Source organism: Dromiciops gliroides, chromosome 5 (genome assembly GCF_019393635.1).
Source record: "Dromiciops gliroides isolate mDroGli1 chromosome 5, mDroGli1.pri, whole genome shotgun sequence".
NCBI classification, from domain to species: domain Eukaryota; kingdom Metazoa; phylum Chordata; class Mammalia; order Microbiotheria; family Microbiotheriidae; genus Dromiciops; species Dromiciops gliroides.
This window is the reverse complement of record NC_057865.1, coordinates 300,939,258-300,964,296: the sequence shown is the minus strand read 5'-3', so window position 1 is coordinate 300,964,296 and position 25,039 is coordinate 300,939,258. Positions and strand designations below refer to the sequence as shown.

Below are 25,039 nucleotides of genomic sequence, written 5' to 3'. Positions count from 1 at the left end.
TTTCTTGTTTTGTTTTGCGGGGCAATAAGGCTTAGGTGATTTTCCCAGGGTCACACAGCTAGTAAGTGTCAAGTGTTTGAGGCCAGATTTGAACTCAGGTCCTTCTGAATCCAGGGTTGGTGCTTTATCCACTGCACCACTTAGCTGCCCCCTTTAAATTGGATTGTTAAATATAACCACTGTGTGTCTTTGGTTTTTTTCTGGAGGTGATCTGTCAGTTCTTTCCATTAGAACTTCATTTTCTATGTTCTGAAGTTCTGGACAGTTCTCTTCTGTTATTTCCTTCATAATGGTGTTGAAGTTTTTCATTTTTAGTCATGTTCTTCTGGGAGATCTAGGATCATTAGGTTATTTCCATGAATCCTATCTTCAAGATCTGTATGTTTTGCTTGCCTAGTGGCCATATTTTCTTTGAATGTTCTTGTTTATTGCTTCTACTCTAGGTTTTCCTCCACTTTGGAGTATTTGCATTCCCCATTGTGTGGTTTAAAAAATCTAAGTGTGGGGGCAGCTAGGTGGCGCAGTGGATGGAGCACTGGCCCTGGATTCATGATGACCTGAGTTCAAATCCAGCCTCAGACCCTTGACACTTACTAGCTGTGTGACCCTGGGCAAGTCACTTAACCCCAATTGCCTCACCAAAAAAAAAAAAAAATCTAAGTGTGGGGGCAGCTAGGTGGTGCACTGGATAAAGCACTGGCCCTGGATTCATGATGATCTGAGTTCAAATCCGGCCTCAGACCCTTGACACTTACTAGCTGTGTGACCCTGGGCAAGTCACTTAACCCCAATTGCCTCACAAAAAAAAAAAAAAATCTAAGTGTGGGTTCTAATCTGTTCCCCCAGTTTTGGGGGAAACTGGCTAAAATCACTGATAAATTCACCAAGAGTTCAGGCTTTTAAGGGTTTATTAAAAGATATAAGATAGTAAAGAGAGAAAGATTGAGGACATATTCCTTATAGCATGGAAATCCTGGCCTTCCTAACCACCCACGTGAAGTCCTGCCACCAAGCTGATGTCTTGAACCAAAGAGGAAGATTGTGTCCACCAGCCTCTGCTTCCTACTTCATGTCCTCCTCCCAGAAATGAGAGGCAATGCAAGTTGATTGGCTGAGAGCGGTCTACCAGGTCAATCAAGTCAGACCCCTGGGCATCCACCAAGCTCCATTATTTTAACACACCATCTACTGTTCTCTCTTTTGTTTCTTTGGTGAGGCCATTGCAGCTTCTGTTTTTCTATTCTGCTTGTTATTTTTGCTGTGCAAGCCATTAATTCTGCTCTCATCATTCCCATTTCTCTTTTAAACCCCTGAGGAACAATGTGTTGTGGTTCCATGCTCTCCTCACATTCCATGGGCATGGTCCTCTGTCTTCAGTGGTGGCTCATTTCCCTTTGTTTTATGGTACTCACAGATGCTTCAACTCGTTTACTAGGTTTGGAGGCTACAGTTCCTTTTGTGGGTCTGTTTTTCCTATTGACTTATCTGTTTATGTTGAAGGGACATAAAGAAGGGTCCCATGGGGTGGGATGGCTCTGAGGGGCTGCAGTCTGCTCTTTCTCTAGGAGTCCTGTGTGGAGCTTATAAGGGATCTTCCCAAGCTTTGAAGGGCCTCTGAACTTGGGTGTTCTGAGATGACAAGGCTCTCTCTCCCACCTTAGACTTGACCCTTGGTCCATAGCTCCATGGGAGCGACTTTATCAATGTCAAGGGGCCATTCATGAAGTTTAGTGAACTCTTCTTGGGCCCCAGGTATGGACCCGGGAAAAGTAATTTGCTCTGTCAGGCCCTGAAAACTTGATTCCCTGGGTGTGGATGGGTCTTAGGGGGGAAAATGTAGACTCCATATGATTTTGTTCCTTTGTTTAATATAAAATGGGTTCAGTTATGGTTTCTTGAGTAGTCATTTGACAGACGGTGTGCATAATGAGAAAAATATTTAAATTTGATTTATAATTCTCAGCTCATTCTGTATTTGCTGTTAGACTAGCATTTCATGGGCTCACTGTTATTGTCATTCACTGTCTACTTTGTGGAAATGAAAAATTGGTTATGCTTCTATTAAACAAAAAGTGATGTTTTCAGTTGGCAATGATTAGTTCCTCCCTTGTGTTCAAGGGTAAACTTCTCATTCTGCTGAGCTGGCAAACTATTGCCAACAAGCCTGTTTTAGAAATTATGGCCAGACTTCTTGTCTTGTGCACTTTACTACAGTCGGCACTTAATAAATGCTGATTGATTGATTCTCTTCCTGTGACTTGGTTGCCTGAGTCCTGTTTGCATCTAGAACCTAGGACTGAAGACTTGATTTCCCGGTGACCCATGCCCATTCTCACCAGGGCTGCCCGGCCAACTTTGTAGTTCCTTAATTACTCAGAGAAAAGTGCAAAGTCCACTCCTTTTAAAGGCTGAGAGAGACTCCACCAGAAATGACCTACCAGTTTGTGAAGAAGTGGGAATGACTGCCTCGGGTTGTGCTTGTCATAGGGTTAGAAAACACAGTCACAGTTTGGCCAAGTTTCCACCCTTTTTGTCAGGTGAGTTTTGTTTAAGAAAAGATCTGCAGCCAGTCAATTCGATCCCTTTGAAAAGTGGAATAACCTAAGTATTCTAATGGATCCCTTACAGAAAAATTAACTAAGTAGAGGAAACATAAAACTTTCTTTAGCAACAACAGAGAATAAAGTCTATTTCGGTTCCATATTATGGATAATTAGTGAAAATATTTCCAAATTGTTAACTTAATTTTTGCTTTCAGAGTAAAAAGTGTTTTTTCCCTCCATCCGGCCTCTTAGACTCACAGAATTATGCGTTTGGCCAGGAGATCCAGGGCTCATCAGGGGCTCCTGGAGGCTCCGCTTGGCCTCCCTCCTTTTCTTGGCCTGGGAGCTGGTTGCCCATCAGTCCTTTCCATGCTTTGTCTCAGATGTGTTTTGTATCTATCGCTTCCTTCCTAGACCCATGGCCAGTAACCCTAGACAAAGTTCCTATTACCTTGTGCCTGACATAGCAAAGAGCTTGTTAATTGGCCTTCTTGTGCCCACTCTCTTCCTCCTTTATCGGTCTTCGAAAATACCCTGAGGTTTAAATTTTTTCTTTATGGTTCCAGGCCTGTGATTTTAGCGATGTAAGGAATTCCCAGTATGGAACCTCCCTCCACTGGTGTCCACCTGCCGCTTGTCTGCCCCTCATGGTGCTGAGAGTTGTTTGGGACCCAGAGAGGTTAAGGGGATTGCCCTTGGTCACCGAAGAGATGTGTTTCAGAAGAAGCTCTTGAACCCAGACCTTCCTGAGTCCTGCCTGGGCCTGCTTTCCTTGCTACCTTTTCTCATGCTGCTGGTCTCCACATTAGTCCTTAATACCACTCTGATCTCCCAATCTTCCACCTTCCCTGGGCTTTTGAGGCTTCATACAATCTGAGAATTCAATCTATTTTTTTTGTTTTTTGAGGCAATTGGGATTAAGTGACTTGCTGAGGGTCACATAGCTAGTAAGTGTCAGAGACTAGGTTTGAACTCAGGTCCTCCTGACTCTAGGGCCAGTGCTCTATCCACTGCACCACCTAGCTGCCCCCTCATACAATCTGGATCCTGCTTGTCTTTTATAGGGGCCCAGAGCATAGATGTGGAAAAGGCACCTGGCCAAGCCAGCAGCTTTCACCTTTTTAGGTGAGATATACCTGCTTTCTAACAACGTGCAGGGTAACATCGGGGTGGGTTAGTCACAGTCACTCCTCTTGTGTTCTGTCAAATGCAGTCGAGAATCGTCTGTGTCTGCCTCGCTACAATTCCAGCAACACTCAACTGTTCCTAACCTTCGGCTGATTTGCCTGGGGCAACATAAGATCTCAGAGTCATTTCAATCATCATTTCTCTTATTGTTGGCAATTTGGAACCTATTTCCATGGGGTCATTCGTAGTCTGTAATTCTTATTTGGAAGGCTCTTTGATGGTGTTCTTTGACTGCTTACCTGTTGGCAAATGCCTCTTGCTGTTAGATATTTGTATCAATCAATTCTCCTCATTTGTTTGATACCAAACTGCAAGTACTGTTTTAGGAGGCAAATATTTTTTCCTGCTCTATGATTTCTTTCCTAATTATGCCTTCATTAGTCATCAAAGGCTTTTTAATGTTCTCTAGTCAAAATTTGTCTGTTTTTTTCATTTGTGATCTTTTCTGTTCTGATCTCTCTTCTTTGAATTTTTTTTTAACAGTAAAACCTTTTGTAATTAGATTATTGTACTCATTTGAGTTTTTTGTGGTATGTATTATATGCTGTTGGCCTAACCCTGACTTTTGCCCAGAAGGCTTCCCATTCGCCAGCAGTTATCATCAAAAAGGGAACAGTCCAGTATCTTCAGAGTTACATCTGGATAGGGGTTGGGGTTCCTTTAAAAGAAGTCAGCTTGTGTCAGAGATCAGATGGATTCGAGATGGTTTCTGTGGAAAAACTTAAATGTCAATTTTATTTTTTACTACTCCAATTTTATTTCATTTTTTACTAAGCTATTGTTGAGGAGAGAGACTAGAACTAGGACTATCACAGAGAAGAAAATAAATAAAACAGGTCAAGACTCATCTGTAGGTTGAATGAATGAATGAATGAATGCAAAGTGCCGAGGGTGCCCTCCTGGAGCTCAGCATCTGCTTGGGGGACACAGCCCACGAAAGGGAAATTGATGATTGAGGAGAGCAGCTCTTCCCAAAGCTTCCAGCCCAAGTGTGATTGAGAGTGACCACAGCTCCAGGGGGACTCTCTGTTCTTCCTGTTTGATCCAGGGTGGAAGAGGATATATAAGGGGGAGACCCCTTCTCTCTTCCTTGGGAAGGACAATGTCCTGACCAACTGTACTGAGTAAGGAGAGTCTGATGCTTGCTTTCCACCTCCCCACCTCTCTTTGGTTTGACTCTTTGCATTGACCGTGTTCATTTTAATTTTTCCTGGTGCATTCTACTTGACTGAGAAAACAGAAGCAAGGTTGGAGAAGAGAGAGAAGTCTTTTCCTTGTGGCCTAGGACAGTCCCCTCCCCAGTCTTCCTCTTCCTCCTGCCCAGTCACAATTCATCTTTCTCATTGCCCTCAGCAGTCGTCACCTGCCTCGGGGGCTGTCCTTGCAGTCATGGCTTACCTTCTCTATAATTGCCATGATTTCCCCAGGCATTTTTATTTTTTCTACACGTCTTCCTAAAATCTGAGTTGGTTCATGAGTTTTATTGGAGTTACATTAGTTTCTTTAGACAGCTTTCCCTTTTTCTTTCTTATCAACACCATCATTGCTCTTTGTGGAAACCTTGTTTTCCACAGCTTCTTGCCTCTCTTGGGTGTTCTTAGCTTATAGAATTTCAGGCCACTAGTTGGCTCTAACCCTTTTCTGAATCTTCTGAAATGTGGCCTCCTCATATCTCGGCTTTCCTACTCTTCTTTGTGGGGAGAGCCAAGCTGCAGGGGCCACTTGCCCTCAATCTCACCATCATTTCCACTTTGTACTTCGTGGTCAGCCCTGAATTGTCATTTGTTTCTCTACAAGGAAATTGTTAGGCAGACATGTCAGGACTGTGTGCTCCCCTTCTTTCTGACAGCTGTCCAGAAGGCTGAAGACCCCTTATATCAGCACCACTCCTCAGTGATGCCCAGGTCATAGTGTCAGCCTTGGTGCATCTTGACCAGTTCCTCCTTCCGTCCAGTTGGTCCGTAGTCTATTGGTGGATCACGCCTGTTTCCTCTCTGTTCTGTAACATCAAATAGCATCCCCACCATTGTTTTCTCTTCTGGACCCAGAATTCTTTGTCTGAGCCTCATGCTGGTCTGTCCTCATAATGTGAAGTGCTGCTGCTTCTCCTCCCCCTTTGTCAATCCAGCTACACTTGCCCAGTGCCATACTCCAAGCAAGAGGTCTATCACCCCAAGTGACAGTAGAACCTCCATAGTCACACTTGCCAATTTATCCTTTGGACTCGCTGTATTTGATGCATTTTTCTGTGGAGTTGTAGACCATGTGTCTTCTCTTTGCTTATGGCTTCTTGCTTATGGTGGCCTCTGATTTTTTTTTTTTTTCTCATCACAGCAGGGTACCAAACCCTATAATTGGCGCTTTGCACTTTTTACTTTAGCTGCCCTGGTGAGGCAGTAAGACTAATGGTCAGCAAGTGCTGGCAGTTAACTGTCCTTAGTTACCCAACCCGTGGAAAAGATCTCTAATCAATGAGCATTTACTGGGCCCTGGGGGACAAAAGCCAGACTCTTCCCTTCAATGTCCTGCTCTTCCTTAGGGGGACTAGGAGGCAGGGGTCATGAAAGGCCCGTGTGGGAGGCTCAGGTCATCTCATCACTTACTTAGAGTCAGGAGGTCCTCTTGTCTATCTCTGGCTCGGCTGGGCTGAATGCAGCCCGCCAAGTTCCCAACGAAAAGACATCCCACCTTGTAGTTTGTCTTGACCTTTCGAGGATGGAGAGAAATTGAGGAATCTTGGAGGAGGGGGTCACTTGGGGCCTGGGGAGGAGTGGGAGCCAAGGCCCAGCCTTGGGAGAGCTCAGGGGGTAAGGCGGTCAGAGCCCCTCCCTGTCGACAGAGCGCCCGGAGCTGCAAGTGCGCCTGCGTCACAGCGAGGCCCTGTCACATCATCTTTCTTCTTAATAGGCCGCACGGCAAATTAAATCGCTCACTTCCAGGATAGAAGAGAGTAATGCACAGAGTCAATTCTTTTCTGTGTTTTAGTGCCCAACGGGATTTTGATTATTATCTTTTCAGAGGCACTTTTGGAAATTTCCAATCACCCTGAAGAGTTCAGGAGCCTCATAAAACCTCCTCAGCGCTTTCTCCATTAAGCAGTTGGTCAGAAATATTAGACTTTTCTTGAGTGGATTCTGTGACACATGGAGCTCGTTAATCTTTCTAAAAGTTGAGAGTAAAAATAACTTCTCAAATTAAAGGTGCAGGAGGGCATTTGGGGCAGGCAGCATGTAATGAATCCTGTTATTTGGACATGCTTAATTGGGCGTTAACGGTGGGGAGGGCCGTGGGCTGTGTTTGAAGGCCTCTTAAGTCAGTTAGCTTTTGCTCATAATGACGGCGCTTCGCGGTTTACTGCCAGGGTGTGTGTTGTCCTGGTGCCAGCAGGGTGAGGTGTGTGTGTTGGGGGGGGGTATTAGCTTCGTACAGCCTTGTCTGGGGATGGGGGGGGGGAGATGCCAGGCACAAAGCCGACGGCTGATGGCTTGTTTCCATTGGCATGAGTCAAACTGATAAAAAGGATGAACCTCCCCTCCCCCCCACGCCGACGACTTGACCCCTCCTGTTTTCATACTTACTAAATTCTGGGTTTGGGCAACAACAGTAAGAGAATTCAAAAGAGAAGAGGTTCATTGAGACACAAACATTTCGGTGACCCTGAGCCTCCCTGCTAGATGATGCTCTCAGACTCTGAGAGGATGTCACTCCTGGCTTGGAAACATGTTTCCTTAACAGCATAGCCTTAATTCCCGGCTTTGCAGGCCATCTCTGACTGCCTGCCCTGTGACCCTTCCCAGCTTGGCCTTAGGCTGTCCTGGCCACACTGGCCTTCTCTGCTCCTCAGACATCCCGCGTTCTGTCCCCCAGGTTCCTCCCCTTTGTCTCCCTTCTTTCAAGAGGAATCTCAGGCTCACCCTCTCTGGTCTCCTCGGCGATTCACGTTCTCCCTTCCAGACTAGTGTGTGTGCATTCCATGTACTTAGAGGCTTACTTTCTGTCTCCCTGTTAGGACTTAAGCTCTTTGTAAGTAGGGTTATTTTGTCCTTTGGCTTGGTGTCCCGAGTGCCTAGGCCAGTGCCTGGCACTTACTGAATGCTTTTTGATTGGTCAGTTTGGCTGCTGCATCCAGACTGCCCCATCATGGCGGTGCAGTCGTACAGCCTGTCTTTTCATCTCACCCCTAGTCCAGGCTTCTTGGAACCCATCCGGCCTGCATACACGTTCCCAAGGCTTAAATGCAATGGAGGCCATCGGCCTCATTCCTTCCCATCTCCCCTGGCACTGCCTTCTCAGGTCCTCGGGGCCTCCCCGTGTCTTGTGCCTTTATGTCCACCTATCCTGGCTATTATAACCTAAGACCCACCAGCCTTAGTGTCTCTTCTGCAGCTGAACCCTAGGACCTTGGGCCTGTCCATTAGTATTGTCGCTCAGAGTCTGGGCTCCCTGAAGGCAAGGCCATCTCACGCTTTCCCTTTTGATCCCCAGCATCTAGCACTGGGCTGGGCATGTGGGAAGCACTTGGGAAACGCCTTCGCATTTGCTCATTCTTTCATTCCCTGAGTTGAACCTTGTCTGATCCTTCTGAACCAGCTTGTAAAGTCAGTAAGTATAGTTATCCTCACAGTTGTCTGGACGAGGAAAGTAAGACCCTGAGAGGTTCAGTGACTGATTGAATGTCAAGTAGTCAGTACGTGGTAGAGGGAACTCTTGGCTTGAGTACAGACCCAGGACCTGCTTTTCTCAGACTCGACTCGATGTCAGGGGATGAACCCTGGTATCCGAGTTCTAAGAAGATTTGAGTTCACATTTGTCTTTTGCCCTTTCCTGGCTGTCTGTCTCCACCTCCCTGGGTCTCAGTTTTGTCATCTGGAAGATAAAGAGCTTGGAGTATACGCTCTTCTAACTGTGAGTCTCACCACGATTCGCAGTCTGCTGCTTCTGCCCCACTCTTTCTCTTCTCGTCGCCTGCGTCAGTGTTCTGCTGCTCAGTCTCAGAGATTTACAAACACCCTTTTTTGAAGACTTTCCTGGATTCTGTAAGGACATTTCCTCCTATGGCGTGAAAAACTGTCACCGCAAAAAACTTGTTTGCCATTCATTGTTACACAAGAATGACTCCGGCTCAGGTTGGAGGCTGGAAATCAATGTTTACTAATTGCTATGGATTATGTTACTAAAAGGCCCAAGGCCTGCTCTCTTCCTAATTGGGAAACAGCTATTGCTTTTCCCCTGTGTCATCTGAGAACAGTTTCTGAACCTTTTCCACTTTAACAGGAAGCAAACCTGACAATGATCCATACTTTGCAGTGCTTGCCAGGCCTAGCTAGGCCATGTTGGGGGCTGTGTGACCATGGAGGTATAAAAGATGTGGCCCTGGTCTTTTGGGAATTTGTTTTCTTGTTGAAGAGGAAAGCTAACAATTCAGTTCACGCTACATTGATGAAATGCCTACTGTGCGCACTGCACTGTGCTTGTAAGTCTCAGTGGTGTGCTAGAAAATTATCTGGATCACGACTCCGAAGAGTAGGCTTTCCTGCCCTGCTTAGTGACTTGTTAGTCGTGTGACCCTGGGGAAGTGACTCTACCTTTTGGGTATTTAATTTCCTTCTCTCTGAAATGAGCTGGCTCAGCTTGTGGATCTCAAGTCTCCTAGCAGTAGCATATCCTGGCAGTTAGCTGAGGTACAGAGTTCAGAGAAAACACTGCCCTTGCCCTCAGGATGTTTTTAATTTCACTGGGCCCTGTGACATGCAGGTAGTCAGTGACACTGATAAAAAGAAATGGTGTTCTTGGGGGCAGCTAGGTGGAGTAGTGGATAAAACATAGGCCCTGGATTCAGGAGGACCTGAGTTCAAATCTGGCCTCAGACACTTGACATTTACTAGCTATGTGACCCTGGGTCAGTCACTTAACCCTCATTGCCCCACAAAAACCAAAAACCAAAAAAGAAAGAAAAGAAAAAAAGAAAATATGGGGCAGCTGGGTGGCATAGTGGACAAAGCAATGGCCCTGGATTCAGGAGGACCTGAGTTCAAATCCAGCCACAGCCACTTGACACTGACTAGCTGTGTGACCTTGGGTGAGTCACTTAACCCTCATTGCCCCACCAAAAAAAGAAAGAAATGATATTCTTACTAGTTGCGTGACCCTGGGCAAGTCACTTAACTCTCATTGTCCCGCAAAAAAGAAAAAGAAAAAGGAAAGGAAAAGAAATGGTGTTGTTTAATCATGTCCAGCCCCTTTGGGGTTTTCTGGGCAAAGGTACTGGAGTGGTTTGCCACTTCCTTCTCTCTTATTTTACAGATGAGGAAACTGAGGCAGAGTGAAGTGACTTGTCCAGGGTCGCATACTAGTAAGTGTCTGAGGTTGGATTTGAAGTCAGGAAAGACGAATCCTCCAGGCCGCAGTGCCACCCAGATGTCTTGATAAAATAGTACGTGGCAGGAATAGCAGGGCCTATGTAGGTTTTGTAAAGCATTTGCCTTGTAAGACCTCTACAAGATAGCCATCTATTATACTGGCTCCATTTCACAGAAGAGGAGAATAAGGATTCCATGCACAGTTAGTGTCAGAGTAAGGTCTGGACTCCAGTCCAGGGTTCTTTGCAGACCTGGCCCCATGTCTAAGTGCAGCAAAGGCCGGAGAACAGTGTGACTAGATAAAGACAGCAAGGGAATAGATCATAGGATTGTACCTGTGGCCCTTAGACTCAATGCCCACATAAATCACACAAAAATCAGAGAAATAAAGGAGGCACTGTGCAGGGACGCCTGGGGAGCTAGCAGGAAGGCTGTGTGGCCCTGGGCAAGTCACTCAGCCTCTCTGTTGTCTCAGCAGCTCTAGAGGAGCTGTAGAACAAGGGTTGATCTCCTCAGCAGCCTCTGGTGGCTCCTCTGGACAGTGGTCAGGGCTCTCCCCAGGCATGCAGGGGCTTAAGGGAGGAGGGCCCTTCTATTGCTCAGGGGCCTTTGGGGAAAGTTCCCGATTTCCTATGACCAAGTGTGTTTGGCTCTTCCTTGCCATGTGACAGACTGCTCTGGGGAACTCGTTCTCTCCCTGAGAATTTAGGTCCCCCGGTGCGATCATTCAGTGGACGATTATGCTGAAAGGCACAGTTGGTGAGCGGGGGTTAAGTCTTCTTTAGAGCTGAGTTGTCGCTTTGTCCCTTTCCCGTGTGTTTGACCTGCTTGTGGGTTGGGGGATGAGGTGACAGTGTGGGAGCTGTTTGCATGAACTTTTCTTGGTGGGAGGCCTTCGGGAAGGCTCTGGGACAGTGCTGGATGAGCTAACTCCACTCTCTTCTCTCCTCAGATTCACATCGACATCCCCCGCATGAGTCCGGAGACGTTAATACTCCAGCCCAAAGTGACCGAGGTAAGGGCTCTTTGGCAGGAGGGTTAGTGATGGCTGCAGGAGCTCTCGCTGGACCGTGTGAGAAGGAAGCAGCGTGAAACAGTAACAGCCACCCCCTGTGGCCTCTGCTGGGCTGAGCGCTGCCCACTTTTCTCATCTGATTCTCACAACCCTGCGAGGTTCAGGCCATTATTGTCCCCATTTTACAGGTGAGGAAGCAGAAACAGATAGAGCTAAACACAGAAGGGAGTGTCTGAGGCCAAATTTGAACTCAGGCCTTCCTGACTCCAGGCCCAGTGCTTCATGCATTGTGGCACCCCCAGTGGCCTTTTAACGAAGGACATTTATTACATTTCTAATGGTTCCTATTAGCATTTGGCCAGATTGCACAGCATTAGACTTTTTAAAAACACACCTTCTGTTGGACTGTGGCCCTTTGGACATAATGCTGTATTTCATGATGGTTGTTTGTTAAATCCCTAATGTATTTGGTGCACTCATGGAGGTATGGGGAAAGGCCAGCACTCAAGGGGCTTGTGGCTTAGAGGGGGCTGTTAGACACCTACATACCTGAATAAAAGCAAATTAGGACAGGATAAGTGCTTGGAGATCACCAGGGTTGGGAGGAGGTGTAGTCAGGGAGCTTGGCTGAGGTTTTAGAGCGGTCATGGCATGTTAGTGGATTGTGATCGATGGCTAGCATAACTGTGGGTGGGAGGCAGCTGTCTTGGGGCTCAGGGAAGGTACAGAGGCGAGAGAGATGAAAAACAGGAAACCGATAAAGGCCTCATTTCTCAAAAACTAAGGGAACTGAGCCAAATTTCTAGAAGTAAGAACCATTCCCCAATTGATAAATGGCTAAAGAATAGGAATAGGCAGTTTTCAGAAGAAGACATTAAAGTTATCAATAATTACATGAAAAAATGCTCTAAATCACCATTGATTGGGGAAATGCAAATTAAAACAACCCCGGGGTACCATTTCACATCTATCAGATTGGTTAATATGACAGAAAAGGAAAATGACCAATGCTGGAGGGGATGTGGAAAAATAGGGACACTGATGCACTGTTAGTGGAGTTGTCAACTGGTCCAACCATTTGGGAGAACAATTTGGAATTACTCCTAAAGGTCTTGCAGATTGGCTAGGCAGATAAAAGCCTCCAGATAGGCAGACAGCTAGCAACAGTCAGATAGTCAGATAGGAGCTATAGAAACTTTCAGATAGCCAGCCCGCTTATAGTTTTCAGCTAGAAAGTTTTCCAGTTATAATTTTTTCACACTGGCGAACTTCTAGGAGTACTAACCTGGTATATCTTCCCCCCCCCCCCCGCCCCCCCCCCCCCCCCCACTCCCCACTGCCTCCCTTAATTTCAAAAGCCTCTCAAGCATTAGCATTTATTTTGCTGGTCGGAGAAAGGCCAGTCCATTTTAAACTGTGCCATGACTGAATATTTTTTTACCTCTTGCCTTTTTACATCGGGGTGTTCTGGGACCGCATTATGTCTATCTTCCCCACTGAGCCCATGGTTAATATTACGGAGAACATTTTGACTAAAATTGAGCCTTACTGTGGCAATATAGTAATAGCTCTAGTGATTGTAATTTTTCTTCTCTCCTTTACTAATATTCTAGCACGGTATTTTCTCATACAATGCTGGAGAGAGAGAAAGGATTGTACAGCTTCCTCTGCCAGAAATGACCTGAGTTCAGAAACAGATTTTGACCAGTCTTTAAAATCAGGTCAGCAGAAACTGCCCCCCATGCAGGATGCTGCAGAGCATACCCACAGACGCATTCTAGCACCAGTGCTTTCAGGTCAGGCATTTAAAAGTCAGTACAAAACCCCTGAAGTGTGTCAATATGGTGAGAGAATAGGACACTTGTTGAGAGAATGTAGAATTAGAAAGTAGGAACTTAGGCAGGTAATGACTGAGAGTCTTAGAGATTTTTCCAGGGGTAATAGGAATAATCATGGAAATTTTTTACCCAAAGAGGAAACAACCAAGGCAATTACAGGCCCTATTACAACAGAATCAGAATAATCGTAGCCAGGACAATTATAGGCCCTTATTACAAACAGAATGAGAATAATTGTACACCCTATCAGGGAGGTACAGAAGGACAGAATCAGAATCAGGGGTAACTCTAGAAGGACCCTATCAGGGAAATACAGAGAGACAGATTCAAAACAGTTATAGGCCTTTTCAGAGACATATAAAGGAGCAAAATGAGAACAGTCACAGGCCCTCTTAAAGGGGTACAAATCAGAGAGATATAGAGAAATGATGGTGTACAGGGGAGGAATGGACAATAAACACTGAAAGTTTATTTTCCCAGACCCCGAATATATTAACCCTCTTATACTAATCCATTCTCCTCCCCAGAGTAACGAACCCCATGTTACCCTCAAAGTTGGGGACACAGGAGTGTCTAAATCAATCCTAGTGACTAAACCAGACCCTGGATGCATATGCTCTTGGATCTTTAAATGTGGTAGGAGTCTCAGGTAAAGCCCAAAGAGTGGCAGAATTAACCCCTTGCATGGTATCTTTGGGGCCTTTGACAGTAGAACATTCATTTTTACTTACGCTGACGCCTCTATAAATCTATTCGGTCGTGAGCAACCATATCTTGTGCTCCAGATGGGGCCATCTCTCTGCAATTGCCAAGGGATACTGTTCATCTATTACCAGTTTTGATTGCAGACGCTCAAGGAGCCGTAGGGGATAGATCAAAGATCCCCTCTGACATCCCTGAGTCCCTGTGGGCCTCATCCTCTACTGAGGTGTAGCTCCTGTTACTGTTAAAGTTAGTGGGGGACCACCTCCATCCATTCCACAGTATCCATTGTCTACAGAAGCCATAGAAGGGATCACCCCTATAATTGAGGCTCTGAAGAGCCAGGGTATTACTGTTCCATGCCATCATTCTCCACGTAATGCTCCTGTTTTGCTGGTTAAAAAACCCTGAAGGCCTAAGGCTTTCTAATCTTAGCCAAAGGGGGGCCCCAAACCCAGTTCTTTTTTTTTTTTTTTAGTGAGGCAATTGGGGTTAAGTGACTTGCCCAGGGTCACACAGCTAGTAAGTGTTAAGTGTCTGAGGCCGGATTTGAACTCAGGTCCTCCTGACCCCAGGGCCGGTGCTCTATCCATTGTGCCACCTAGCTGCCCCCCAAACCAGTTCTTACAGTGACTAATAATGGGTATCGCCCTACGTACCTTCTCAATGGGTGGGGATGGGCTGCAGGGAAGGAGGGATTTTGGAACTGAAAATAAGGCACACAGACAACGGACAAGGTGGGAGTGGGTCAGGGCACGCACACAGAGAGAGGTAGATGCCGAGGTCTCGGGTGGGAGAGGCTGGATGGAACGTCTCTGATTCATCAGTACGCCGAGCGTGAGGATCCCTGATGAGCACGTGCAGAGGGAGCGTGCAGGTTTGCACGTGGGGTTTTCTCAAAGGCAACCCCATCTGCTTCAGTGTCATCTTAGGTTTTCAACCCAACTGGATCCAGGGTTATTCTGCATCCTGGTTTGCCATGCCGGGTGTCATCCTTCCCTCCCAGAGGTGTATCCCATGCAGGTTGGAGAAGCGTGTCCTCCCTGCCTTCACCCAAGCGAGTGACAAACGTAGTGTTGGCGATCCCAGGGCCACACTCAGGTGTCTGGCGCTCTCATTCTGGGCCTCCTGAGAAGCGGACGTCGACCAGTGTCTCCAGCCTTCGGCCTGGCCACTCAGCTGGTTTGTCACCTAATGCTGATGTTGTTTTGCCCATCAGATGAGCACGAGGAGTTTTGTCTGGTGTCCACATCAGCAACATTCCTTTACCTTCTGGTCTAGTGGCTCTTTCAGAAGAGGAAACGAGTTCAGGGCAGATACAAGGAGGGAGGGTCCCTGCTATTCCTTATCATTGCTACGACTTGTGGCATTTGTGGCTTCATTGGCCAATGTGCTTTTTCTGTCGTGGCCACATTTGAGTGAAAGAATGTTCTGCTTCCTGTGGCGTTGGGCAGAGCAGAGCTGTTGTGCCAAGTGTGCGGGGGCTGTTTGTCTCCTGTGGCTGGATGGAGGGTTGGGGCCGGGGGCCCCGCCTCCTCCCAAAGGAGAAACTGAGTAGACACATGGGCATGATGACAGGTGGAGCTGGCAGCCAGGAGCTCCAGAGAAGCCAGGGAGGTGGGCACCCGGGGGCCATTTCTCCTTACAACAATGGAAAGCAAGGAGCTCTTTGCTTTCTGGAACTGTGAGACCAGCTGAGCTTCGATGCCACCCCTCCATCCCCAGGGCAGCAGGGCTTGCGGCTATTTATCTATCTATCTATCTATCTATCTATCTATCTATCTATCTATCTATCTATCTATCTATCTATCTATCTATCTATCTATTTATTTTTGGTGAGGCAATGAAGGTTAAGTGACTTGCCCAGGGTCACATAGCTAGTAAGTGTTAAGTGTCTGAGGCTGGATTTGAACTCAGGTCCTCCTGACTCCAGGGCAGGTGCTCTATCCACTGCGCCACCTAGGGCTTGGGTTATTTAGCCCAACTCCCTGGTCTGACCATCTGTCGCTCATGAGTGTCCATCACGAGTCTTGTTCTTCCTGCAGCTTCAATGACATCCTTTCTGAACGCTTCCATTCTTAGGGTCAAGTGATGGCCTGCTTGAAAGGTCTGTGCCTTCTCTTCCCCCAATTTATCTCCTGTCTCTTGAATAATCCATCACTACATTCTAACTAATTCCTCCTGAGGCTGCATAGCTTCTCTGTGTCGCACATTTACTGTAGAAATAATGTCATAAGCACCGATTGGCATCTGGGAAAGATGTGTGATTCATGCAGGCTGGCAAAGGGTGACGGATGAATTATTTGAGCAAAAACCTTTTTATAAGGACAATTAAATAATGAGAGAGAGGACAGTTCTTTTACTAGAAATACTGAGATGCCTGCTCTTCCAGGTCATTGATCTCTGACAGGGCTTGGAGTTTGGTTCACAGGGAAGGATTTCATGAACCAAAGTTTGGAATTGGGCTGATAGATTTTTATTTCTTATGTAGAATCCTCATTGCTCCCATCCGTGTCTCCCTTGGTGTTGATCATTGACTTTCAGCCACCCTGGTTCTGCACCCCTCTTTTTATTATTGGCCCTTCTAGAGGAGGTTGTGGGCTCAGAGAAGGAAGTGACTCACCAAGGGTCAGCCTTGCTGGTGCTCCGTGTCCAGCCTTGTGCTTCATGCTGCACTTCTCTCATATTAGGATTGCATCAAAGGGAGAAATGGGTGAGGAAAATGTGGGACCCATGAGTGGCTTTTGTTTTCCTCCTTTGGACTCAACACATCCTTTGTAGTGCACTGCTGAAACGATGCACTGCCTTCTTGGAGTTCTTGCATGCTGATTTTAGCGTCGACCTTCACTTGGATCTGCAGGGCCCAACTCACCAGCCCCCTTGCTCAGAGAAAAGGCTGCCATTGTGGGAGCTAGAAGTCTCCCCTTCCCCCCCAAGTGCTGGAAGAGCGTTGTCAGGAGGGCGCTTCCAAGCCCCTTGGCAACCCTGCCCCTCTGGGCATCTCCTTCACCACCCCAGTTTAAGCTCCACTCTCCCTATCCCCTTGACGTTCCCCATAGCTTATGGTGCTGCTGGTGCCTGGCTTCCTGTTCCAGACGGGGCATATCTTCCCCACCCACCATGTTTTCTGAACTCCCCAGTCTCCTCCTGTTAGATGTTGTCTCTCTGAATAAGGATTATGCCAGCTCTAGATCGAAACCTTTGGAGTTGACAGAGCACCTTCCTCGCCTTGTGCCTGTGTTATGGGGTCTGCATGAGGCTCCACAGCTGTGTGGTGACTTCTTCTGCCTGGCTACTTCAGTGTTTCCCAGACCTGATCTGACCTTTTCATCCTTCTCAAATGAATCGTTTTTATATTTAGTAGACGCCAGCCTTAGGTCATGTTGATGCAGCCCTGTGGAGGACACGAGCTTGCCTTAAACTGGGGCACTGGTGCTTTGGGGTATTTGAAGTTGTTCCATGGACAGAGATATAGTTAATCTAACAAACATAGACTGGACAAGGGATTCAGAGTCCAAGAGAGGAAGTGGGGAGAAGGGGGAGAAAGGGAGGGAGGAATGGGGGAGAGACAGAGAGACAGAGAGAAAGACAGAGAGAGAGAGAGAGAGAGAGCGAGAGAGAGCGAGCGAGCACGTGTATGAGCACTTCCCATTCCCCATTATCCCCATTACCAAAGCTGGCTCTGAGGTGGGTGGGAGCTTTTCTCTGCCACATTGGGTCTAGAGGGTCTGTGCACCAGGCCTCCTCCTCCTTTTCTTTTCTTTTTTCAAAAATCTGATTTTCTTCCCTTTTTCCAGTTAATAGACATTTATTTTTTTCTCCCTCTCACCTTCTCCTCCATTTAAAAAAAGAGACAGAAACCCCTGAGAACAAACAGACGTGATCCAGAAAACGGATTTCCATGTTATTCCGGCACAGCGAGTATACCCCCTCCTCTAGACGCAGTCTATTCTCTGTCCCTGACTTGCTGGTTATCACTGTACTGATCAGTTCGGAATCTTTCAGCCCTGCTTAGTGGTCCAGTCCTATTAGGAATATTGTTCCTGGTTCTGCTCGCTTCCCTCTGCATCAGTCCATACAAGCCTTCCCAGGCTTCTCAGAAACCATGCCCTTCATCACCTCCTACATCAGCACAGTACTCCATCCCGGTGCTGTCCCCTACCTTGTTCAGCCCTTGCCTGTTTGATGGGCATCGCCTCAGTTTCCAGTTCTTTGTCACCCTCAAACGAGCCACTAGAAGGACGTTTGTACGCCTGGACCCTTTCCCTCTGAAGGCCTTTGATCTCTGGGGTGTAGCCCTGGTCGCAATATAGCTGAGCATGGTTAGATGTCGTAGGGGCCTTCTTCCAAATTGCAGCCTGTCAGTATGCTGCTTGCCCCTCAGCCCTCTGAACATTGGCCATATTTCTTTTCCCTCTGCTTTATAGCTCTGATACCACTCCTCTTTTCTCCTGTGTGTGTGGTCATTGGAGTGCCCGAGTCTCCTAGCGGGATTGACAGATCTTCTCCGTTCTGCATGGTTCAGGAGTTAGCTGCCTCTGGGACAGACAGAGGCAGGGCTGGGAGTGGCTCAGGCCCAGGATGGGCTGGTCCTCCGGGTGAAGGCCATCCAGTTTGGATACTGTCAGTCGTCCGTGGTTCCTGGACACCCTGTTGCTGCCCCTTCCCTGATGTCATCAGGAAGCACATGCTTGTGCTTGGAGGCCTCAGTAGTATTGACTTTGTGGAGAGAAAACTCAGCTGGAGACCAAGGCCTTGGAAGAGCAGTCACAGCAGCCTGGGCCCTTTAACGTCGGATTTTTTTTCTGTTAATAAAATATTTTCTCCTCAAGATTTAAAATGTAAAATTAACGAAACCTGTTTGTGCCTTGCCGGCCCGTGTAGGCGCCTACTGTTCAGTGATTTGAGGACAGAATGAGGGTTGGAAATTAACATAATTTTAATGAGGTGAATGAACTGTTGGTACCTGTGATTCCCCAACAAATGAAATGGTTGGAGTGTAAATTACAAACTGAACGGGAAATCATTGCTTGTTCTATGAGAGCACAGCATGATTAATTAGGACGGAGCCGTGGAACAGGCCCTGAGTGTTTGCTCCTTGTTGTCAGTGAATTCCCAGGCCCGGGGGCCACCTTCAGTCGCACTCCAGGATCCGGGCACTTTGGGTGTTTGGAACACCTTCCCCAGGTGCTCTGATCGGGCCCGGGGCAGGGGCCCCCAAATTGACTCATTACGCCCAATCCACACACGCCTTCTGGCTATTGAGCATTCTGTGCATCCTCACAGCAGAGCTATTCTTTTTTTTTTTTTTGTCTAAGATGAGATAGTTTTTGTAAAGCACTGTGTAACCCTTAAAGTGTAGCTATAGGGGCAGCTTGGTGGAGCAGTGGATAAAGCACCGACCCTGGATTCAGGAGGACCTGAGTTCAAATCCAGCCTCAGACACTTGACATTTACTAGCTTTGTGACCCTGGGCAAGTCACTTAACCCTCATTCCCCCGCCAAATAAATAAAGTGTAGCTATGATTATCGTATTGTTACAGAAGTTATACTGCACAGTGTTTTATGTGAGGGTAAGCAGTATTGTTAATATGTGAGAGAATTCTGCTATTTTTAAATGCCTGAGGTCTGACTGCCTTTTTTTGACTAATCATGAAAATGACGATATCCTCAATCTCAATCAAGTTCCTTTTTTTAGTCTTCCAAATGGCCAGTCTCCTTGTGTCCCCTAGGGGTCTTTGGGCAGGGACCCCTGTGCAGGTTGACAGACCTCGGAGAAGGTGGCACACCCTGGCCAGACTGGGATTAGCAGCTTTTGGACTGGATAGGCTGTGACCCAGAGCCTTCTGTAGGGGGCAGGCGGGCCATCGACGGGGGCGGGCAGGCCATCACTGCTAAGATGAAGGGAGAGCTGTGATTGTTTAGAATTGCTTCCGTCTTTCACAGACTTCCAAAGAGCCAGTCGTTTCTTCCCTTCTCCCTTCACTGATCCAGATTCTAGCCCCTCCAGTTCTGGGGTAGAGCATCTTTTTGATTCATACACCAGTGACCAACTTGACGGTGCTACTCGTCTCGGGCAGAGTGGAATGAGTACTTGTGTTGAAGGGAGATGACTTGGATTCAGATCCTGCCTCTGACACCCCTTGTGTGACCTCGTGCAGGCACCTCTCCTCTTTGGACCTGCAGCTGTAGTTTGTTTCTCTGTAAAACCGTGGGTTGAGCTCAACGACTTCTGAGCGACTTCTGAGGTCTCTGTCGGCCCCAGACCTCAGATCCGTGACCATCCCATTTAGACTGGTGCTTGGGCATCGCCATGCCTGACCGTAAGCTCACCAGGCTCTGCCAGAAACACCGTTAAGGGCCCAGGGTCACCACCCTTACCTTGGCAGGTATCGGGAGAGGTGGCATCACCATCTCTCCAGGGTTCTCGAGCACCAGCTGGCTTCCCCACAAGAGTCTTCTCAAGGAATGCAGAGCAGATATCATTGTTAACTAATTGGCTTTGGTCAGCTCAGGGAAGAAAATCACGAATGTCACCAGACCTTTAATAGCTGATGATGCCCAGGAAGGATTCATTGTTAAAACACTTTGAGCATTTTCCGTGTATTCATTCAACATAACCCGTTACTTGGAGCATTCTCCTTTATCCTTGTTTGGCAGCTAATAGCCCCGTTTAAACAGCGCATTCATTTAAATGTGAGTTAATGTTCTGTGACTGAGACCTTGCCCCTCCGATTCTGTTATTGAGGAAATGATACTGTTCACACGATTCCACGGGGACGGGTTGTCTCAGGGACTTTCTCTGTGACTTGTGACTTCTGCTCCCAGTGGGCAAAGGGCTCGAAATGGGGGTCAGAGCTCCCGTTGTCATTCACACAATGGGGTCCAATGGCCTTGGTCCACCTTAGCTCATGTTGCCCTTAGCACAGTCCTGCTTGGCAGGGAGGGAGGACAGATCTGAGAGAGCAGATGAAGAAAGTAAGGTTTAGTGACAGGAGGGGACTTGTCCGGGGTCCCGCCTTAGATGTGGAGGTGTCTGGGGAGTGGGCCCTGCATTCTTTGAGGGAGGCCCAGAAGCTCAGGCACCGGACCTCCTGAAATGCCAGGACACGGTCATTACCTGGCAATGACGACTGCAGACAAAAGTGCTCACCTGTCATGCAAACACCTGTTCAGAAGCTTTAGTATCAGCCATTCAGCAGGCCGTGATTAAACACCTACTGTATGCCAGGTGTTGTGAAGCACGGGGGAAACATGGAAGAGGGTAACTAGCCCCGGACCCTAAAGGGAGAGCGGAGATCGGGGGAGGGTGCCCTTGAGGGGAGGGGGACAGCTGCTCAGGGACCCAGGAAGGGCTCCTGCAGGTGGTGGGGCCTCCAAGGAGCCTGAGGGGTCAGAGAGGGGGGACAATATTCCAGGGAGGGAAGATACCTGCACTGGGAACATGGACTTTCCTTCAGGCTGCAGAGAGAGCAGTGAGAAGGCCCGTCCAGCCCGACTGCTGCTTGGCAGCTTCTCTGAAAAGGAGCTAAGGGTCCCTGGGGTGCCGCTGGCTGGGAGAGGGGTCAGCAGGTGCCAGGCCCCTGTTCTTTGCTGGGCTCAGATCCGGTTGTTGACACCATGTTTTGGGAAGGACGGTGAGGGCAGTTGGAGGAGGAGGAGGCAGGGAAGTGACTCGTCCAGTGTGTGCCAAATGACTCTGAGCACTTGGGGCACTTGGGGGGGGTGGCTTTTTACCCCAAAGATAAGTCTCTGGGAAGCCTACATGCAAGGAGTATCTTCCTAGTGTCTGGAGCCCAAAGGGCTGCCTTGGTCGGGGATGGGTTCCCCATCCCTGGAGTCACTCAAGTGGAGGCTGGATATCCTAGGGAGCCTTCCCTTGCCCGTGGGGCTCAGGCTCCTCTTCCGGGGAAGCCCCATCCAGCCCAGAGATCCTGGCCTGCTGGCCTGCTGCAGGGGTCGGGTTTTGTTTCTTGGTTTTATTTTCTCTTCATTCCCCTTACTCCTCTTCTCTTTTGATAACCTCTGCGAAGGGATGGGGAAACCCCTTTCTTCTGGGATAGCTTCATGAACTCGATCTGCCGGATTGTAATGGCCATGACTACTTCAGTGACGCAGCCTGTAGTGAGGAGTCTGTCATCGGGGCAGGGGTGTGTGCTAAAGCTGGGCTATCAGAAGATCAATGCTTCCCACAAACCAGCCTCCAGGCGCTGCTTAAGGCCCCACACTTCAATAAGAATAAATTAAAACACGACAGTGGGTTTAATTCCTATCCAATTAAAGCGTTCTGTTGTCATGCTTCGAAATGGCTTGGTTGGAAAGGAGAATGAAGCTTGCTGTTGGTGATTCCCTCTGCAACCCAGTTGTGAATGCTTGTGAAACAGCCTGGTATGGCCTTAGGGTTAGCGCCCTGCCTTTGACTCCAGATTAAGCCACTTACACTTTCTGGGCCCCAGAGAACTCTGGGAAGTTCCTGTTGATTGCAGATATGCCTGAGTGGAGGGAATTTCCGTGCCAGGAATTCTGCACCCTGTCCACCTTGGGTTCTAGATCAGAGGTAGACAGGATGGTTGGAGATGCCCAGTGGCCTGGGGTTCGGTCCTGCCTTCATGAAGATTCAGGATGCAATATCATATTCAGAGAGAATCAGATGCCTGCATCCCATGTGTCCTCAGGTGCTGGGGCTGCAGACACGAGCAGAGAGGAGGACCTTCTCCTGGGGGCAGGGGGAAATGTGGGACAGATGGCGGAGGCTCCATGGGAGGTGGGTGAGAGATGAAGACAGCTGCTGTGGGTGCCCTCCTTGGCCCGCTCTTCTGGGGAGTCCTTCCCAGGTGTGAAGTCTGGGGCCGAGATGTTCTGCCCGTCCCTGGGGTCTTCTGGGGAGGATAGAGAAGGCTCAGTCTTCTCACTCTCCTCCCCACTGGCCACAGAAGGGCCTCCTTCCATTGTCTGTCAGGACTGGCACAGTCAGCATCCCATCATCCGTTCCTGTGACCCAGCGAGCAAAGGAAGGTTTGCCTGGAGATGTGATCATAGTTGGTCTGTTTCATGGTACCTGGTGTAAGGGTACAGCTGAGCCCCTGGTGGTGGCAGCAGCAGCAGCAGCAGATGCCCAAGTGCAGGGCCGAGGGGTGCCAGGCCTGGCAGAGCAGGGGAGACTCCAGCAGGGGCTTGGGTTGCATTAGACTCTTCTTCTTAGTTGTGTGACCTCAGGCCCTGCTACTAGCCTCTCCCCTTGTCTCTACAATAGGGATGATGATGCCTGTAGTCCTCACCACCCATCATGATGTGGAAAGCTCTGTAGAAACTGTGAGATACTGTCTCTACTCTGTTGTTTTCGGACTAAGGCTGTGTGAAAGAAAAGCCACAGACACCTGAGGATGGCTTGAGATTTAGAGTGCGAGATGCTGTAGGGCAGAGCCAAGATGGCAGAGGAAAGGCTGTGACTCCCCCAAGCTCCCCATAAACCCATCCACTCACTTCATAATTTGCCATAAGACAACTCCTGGAGCAGCCTAACCCACATAAGAACAGAGTGAGGCTCTTCCAGCCAAAGACGGCAACTGGGATCACCTGCTTGTGGGCTGAGAGAGGAGCTCAGTGTGTCCACCCAGCCTGGAACAGACTGTGCCCCCAGCATCTCAGAGTCTTTGGCGCCAGCAGCTTCTTCTGAGGCTCGGCTTGCGGGCCGGTGAGGGATTTGGCTTCTGGCTGGGATGAAGTGGCTACGATCTCTGCTAGAGTTGGGGCAAAGCGCCCTGGTTCTGAGCCAGTGGGCTGGATCGAGTGGTGGCAGCCTAGTTGGGGAAGGGTACAGGCACGCCAAGCTTCCAACCATAGAGAATCAGGTTTCAGTCAGACATCTGCTTCTGGGTAGAGATGGGTAAGAGAAAGCAGCGGACTGTAGAAAGCTTTTTTGGGGAAAAGTAGGCCAGAATGCACTCTCAGAAGACGATAATAACAAAGTCAAAGCCCCAACATCCAAAGCTTCCAAGAAAAATATGAATTGGTCTCAGGCCATGGAAGCTCTCCAAAGGGACTTTGAAGAGAAAGCAGGAGGGATAGAAGAAGATTTAGAGAGATGGAGGAAAGAATGGAAAGAGAAATGAGAGTCATGAGGAAAAAGTCAACAGCTTGAAAAGCCAAATGGGAAAGGAGATAGAAAAGCTCTCTGAAGAAAATAATTGCCTAAGGATTAGGATTGAAAAAATGGAAGCCAGTGACTTTATGAGAAACCAAGACACAGGAAAGCAAATCCAAATGAATAACAAAATAGAGGGCGATGTGAAATATCTCCTTGGAAAAAGAGCTGACCTGGAAAACAGATCCAGGAGAGAGGGTTTGAAAATCGTTGGACTACCCGAGATCTAGAGCACAAATTCCAGGCCCCTCCTGAGGAAACAGACTCAAAGAGGAGCGGGAACTTCTCTAAGGTCACACAGCCATGAGTGGCTGAGCTGGGTCTCCTCTCCAGGCTTGTTGACTCCAGGTCTGCTGGGTGGTTGGATCTGTGATTCTTGTTCTCCCACTGGAGGTTGTTGTTCTGTGGTCCCTGAGCAGGTCCAGCCTCCGTGTTCAGACCGATCCTCTTCTAGACAAGCCTTATCTTTGCATCACCTCGTCAGACACAGGCTTCTGCTTGCTGCTGCCAGTAACAAGGTGCTCGGTTTCTTTTTGCAAACATCGAGCTTTGTTTGGTGAGGGATCTTGCAGTTCTTGGGCAGGAGCATGTGTGACTAGAGATGACAAGGGACGTGTGGTTCAGGGTGCCCTTCCCCTGGCCAGTGAAATGAACCTGGTGTAAGGGGCAGCAGCAGCACCGCTGGTCCCAGTGTAGGCTGGAGGGAAGCTCCTTTGGGCCAAGGTCTGCCTTGTCCTGGTGGCCAGGAGCTGATGCCGGCTGCTCTGAGGCTGGGCTGTGGGGGTTACTCTCCCTTGTGATGTTTAAAATCTACTGTGTGATCGCTTTGTCTGCCCCCCCTCCCCCCAGTGTGTGTTTGTGTGTGGGAAAACTAGCAAAGTTTACTGATAAATTTGGCAACAATTCAGGCTTTTAAGCATTTATTAAAGTATATTAGGGGTTAGCAAAGATAGATAGAAAGAGAAAGCCGCCTTCACCTAGATGTCCACACTTCCAAAGAGAATACATGAAGTTCTGAAAGTTAGATCTGTCTACTCTGCCTGCCCCTGCCACAATCCCCCGTCCATTCCAGGGGAAGCTTCCTGTGGGACCAGAAGAGGAGCAATCCCCACACACAGCTCCAAGCTAATTGGCTGGTCCATTGATTGACATGACTTACAGGCGGTCTATGAATAGAGGCAGCTTCCAGACTCTAGTTGCATACTTTCTCTTCAGGGGGGCGTTGCTCTGGTTCTCACAATGTCTTTCTG

General features: G+C 48.2%; 1 protein-coding gene across 1 annotated transcript in view; it reads left to right on the top strand.

Annotated features, from left to right (window-relative positions):
• Positions 1-25,039, top strand: part of TBC1D22A (TBC1 domain family member 22A) — a 268,885-nt gene that overhangs the window by 72,703 nt on the left and 171,143 nt on the right. The window contains exon 7 of the mRNA XM_043969133.1: positions 11,043-11,105. Coding sequence (XP_043825068.1) covers positions 11,043-11,105 — 63 coding nt within the window. The remainder of the gene's footprint in view (positions 1-11,042; positions 11,106-25,039) is intronic.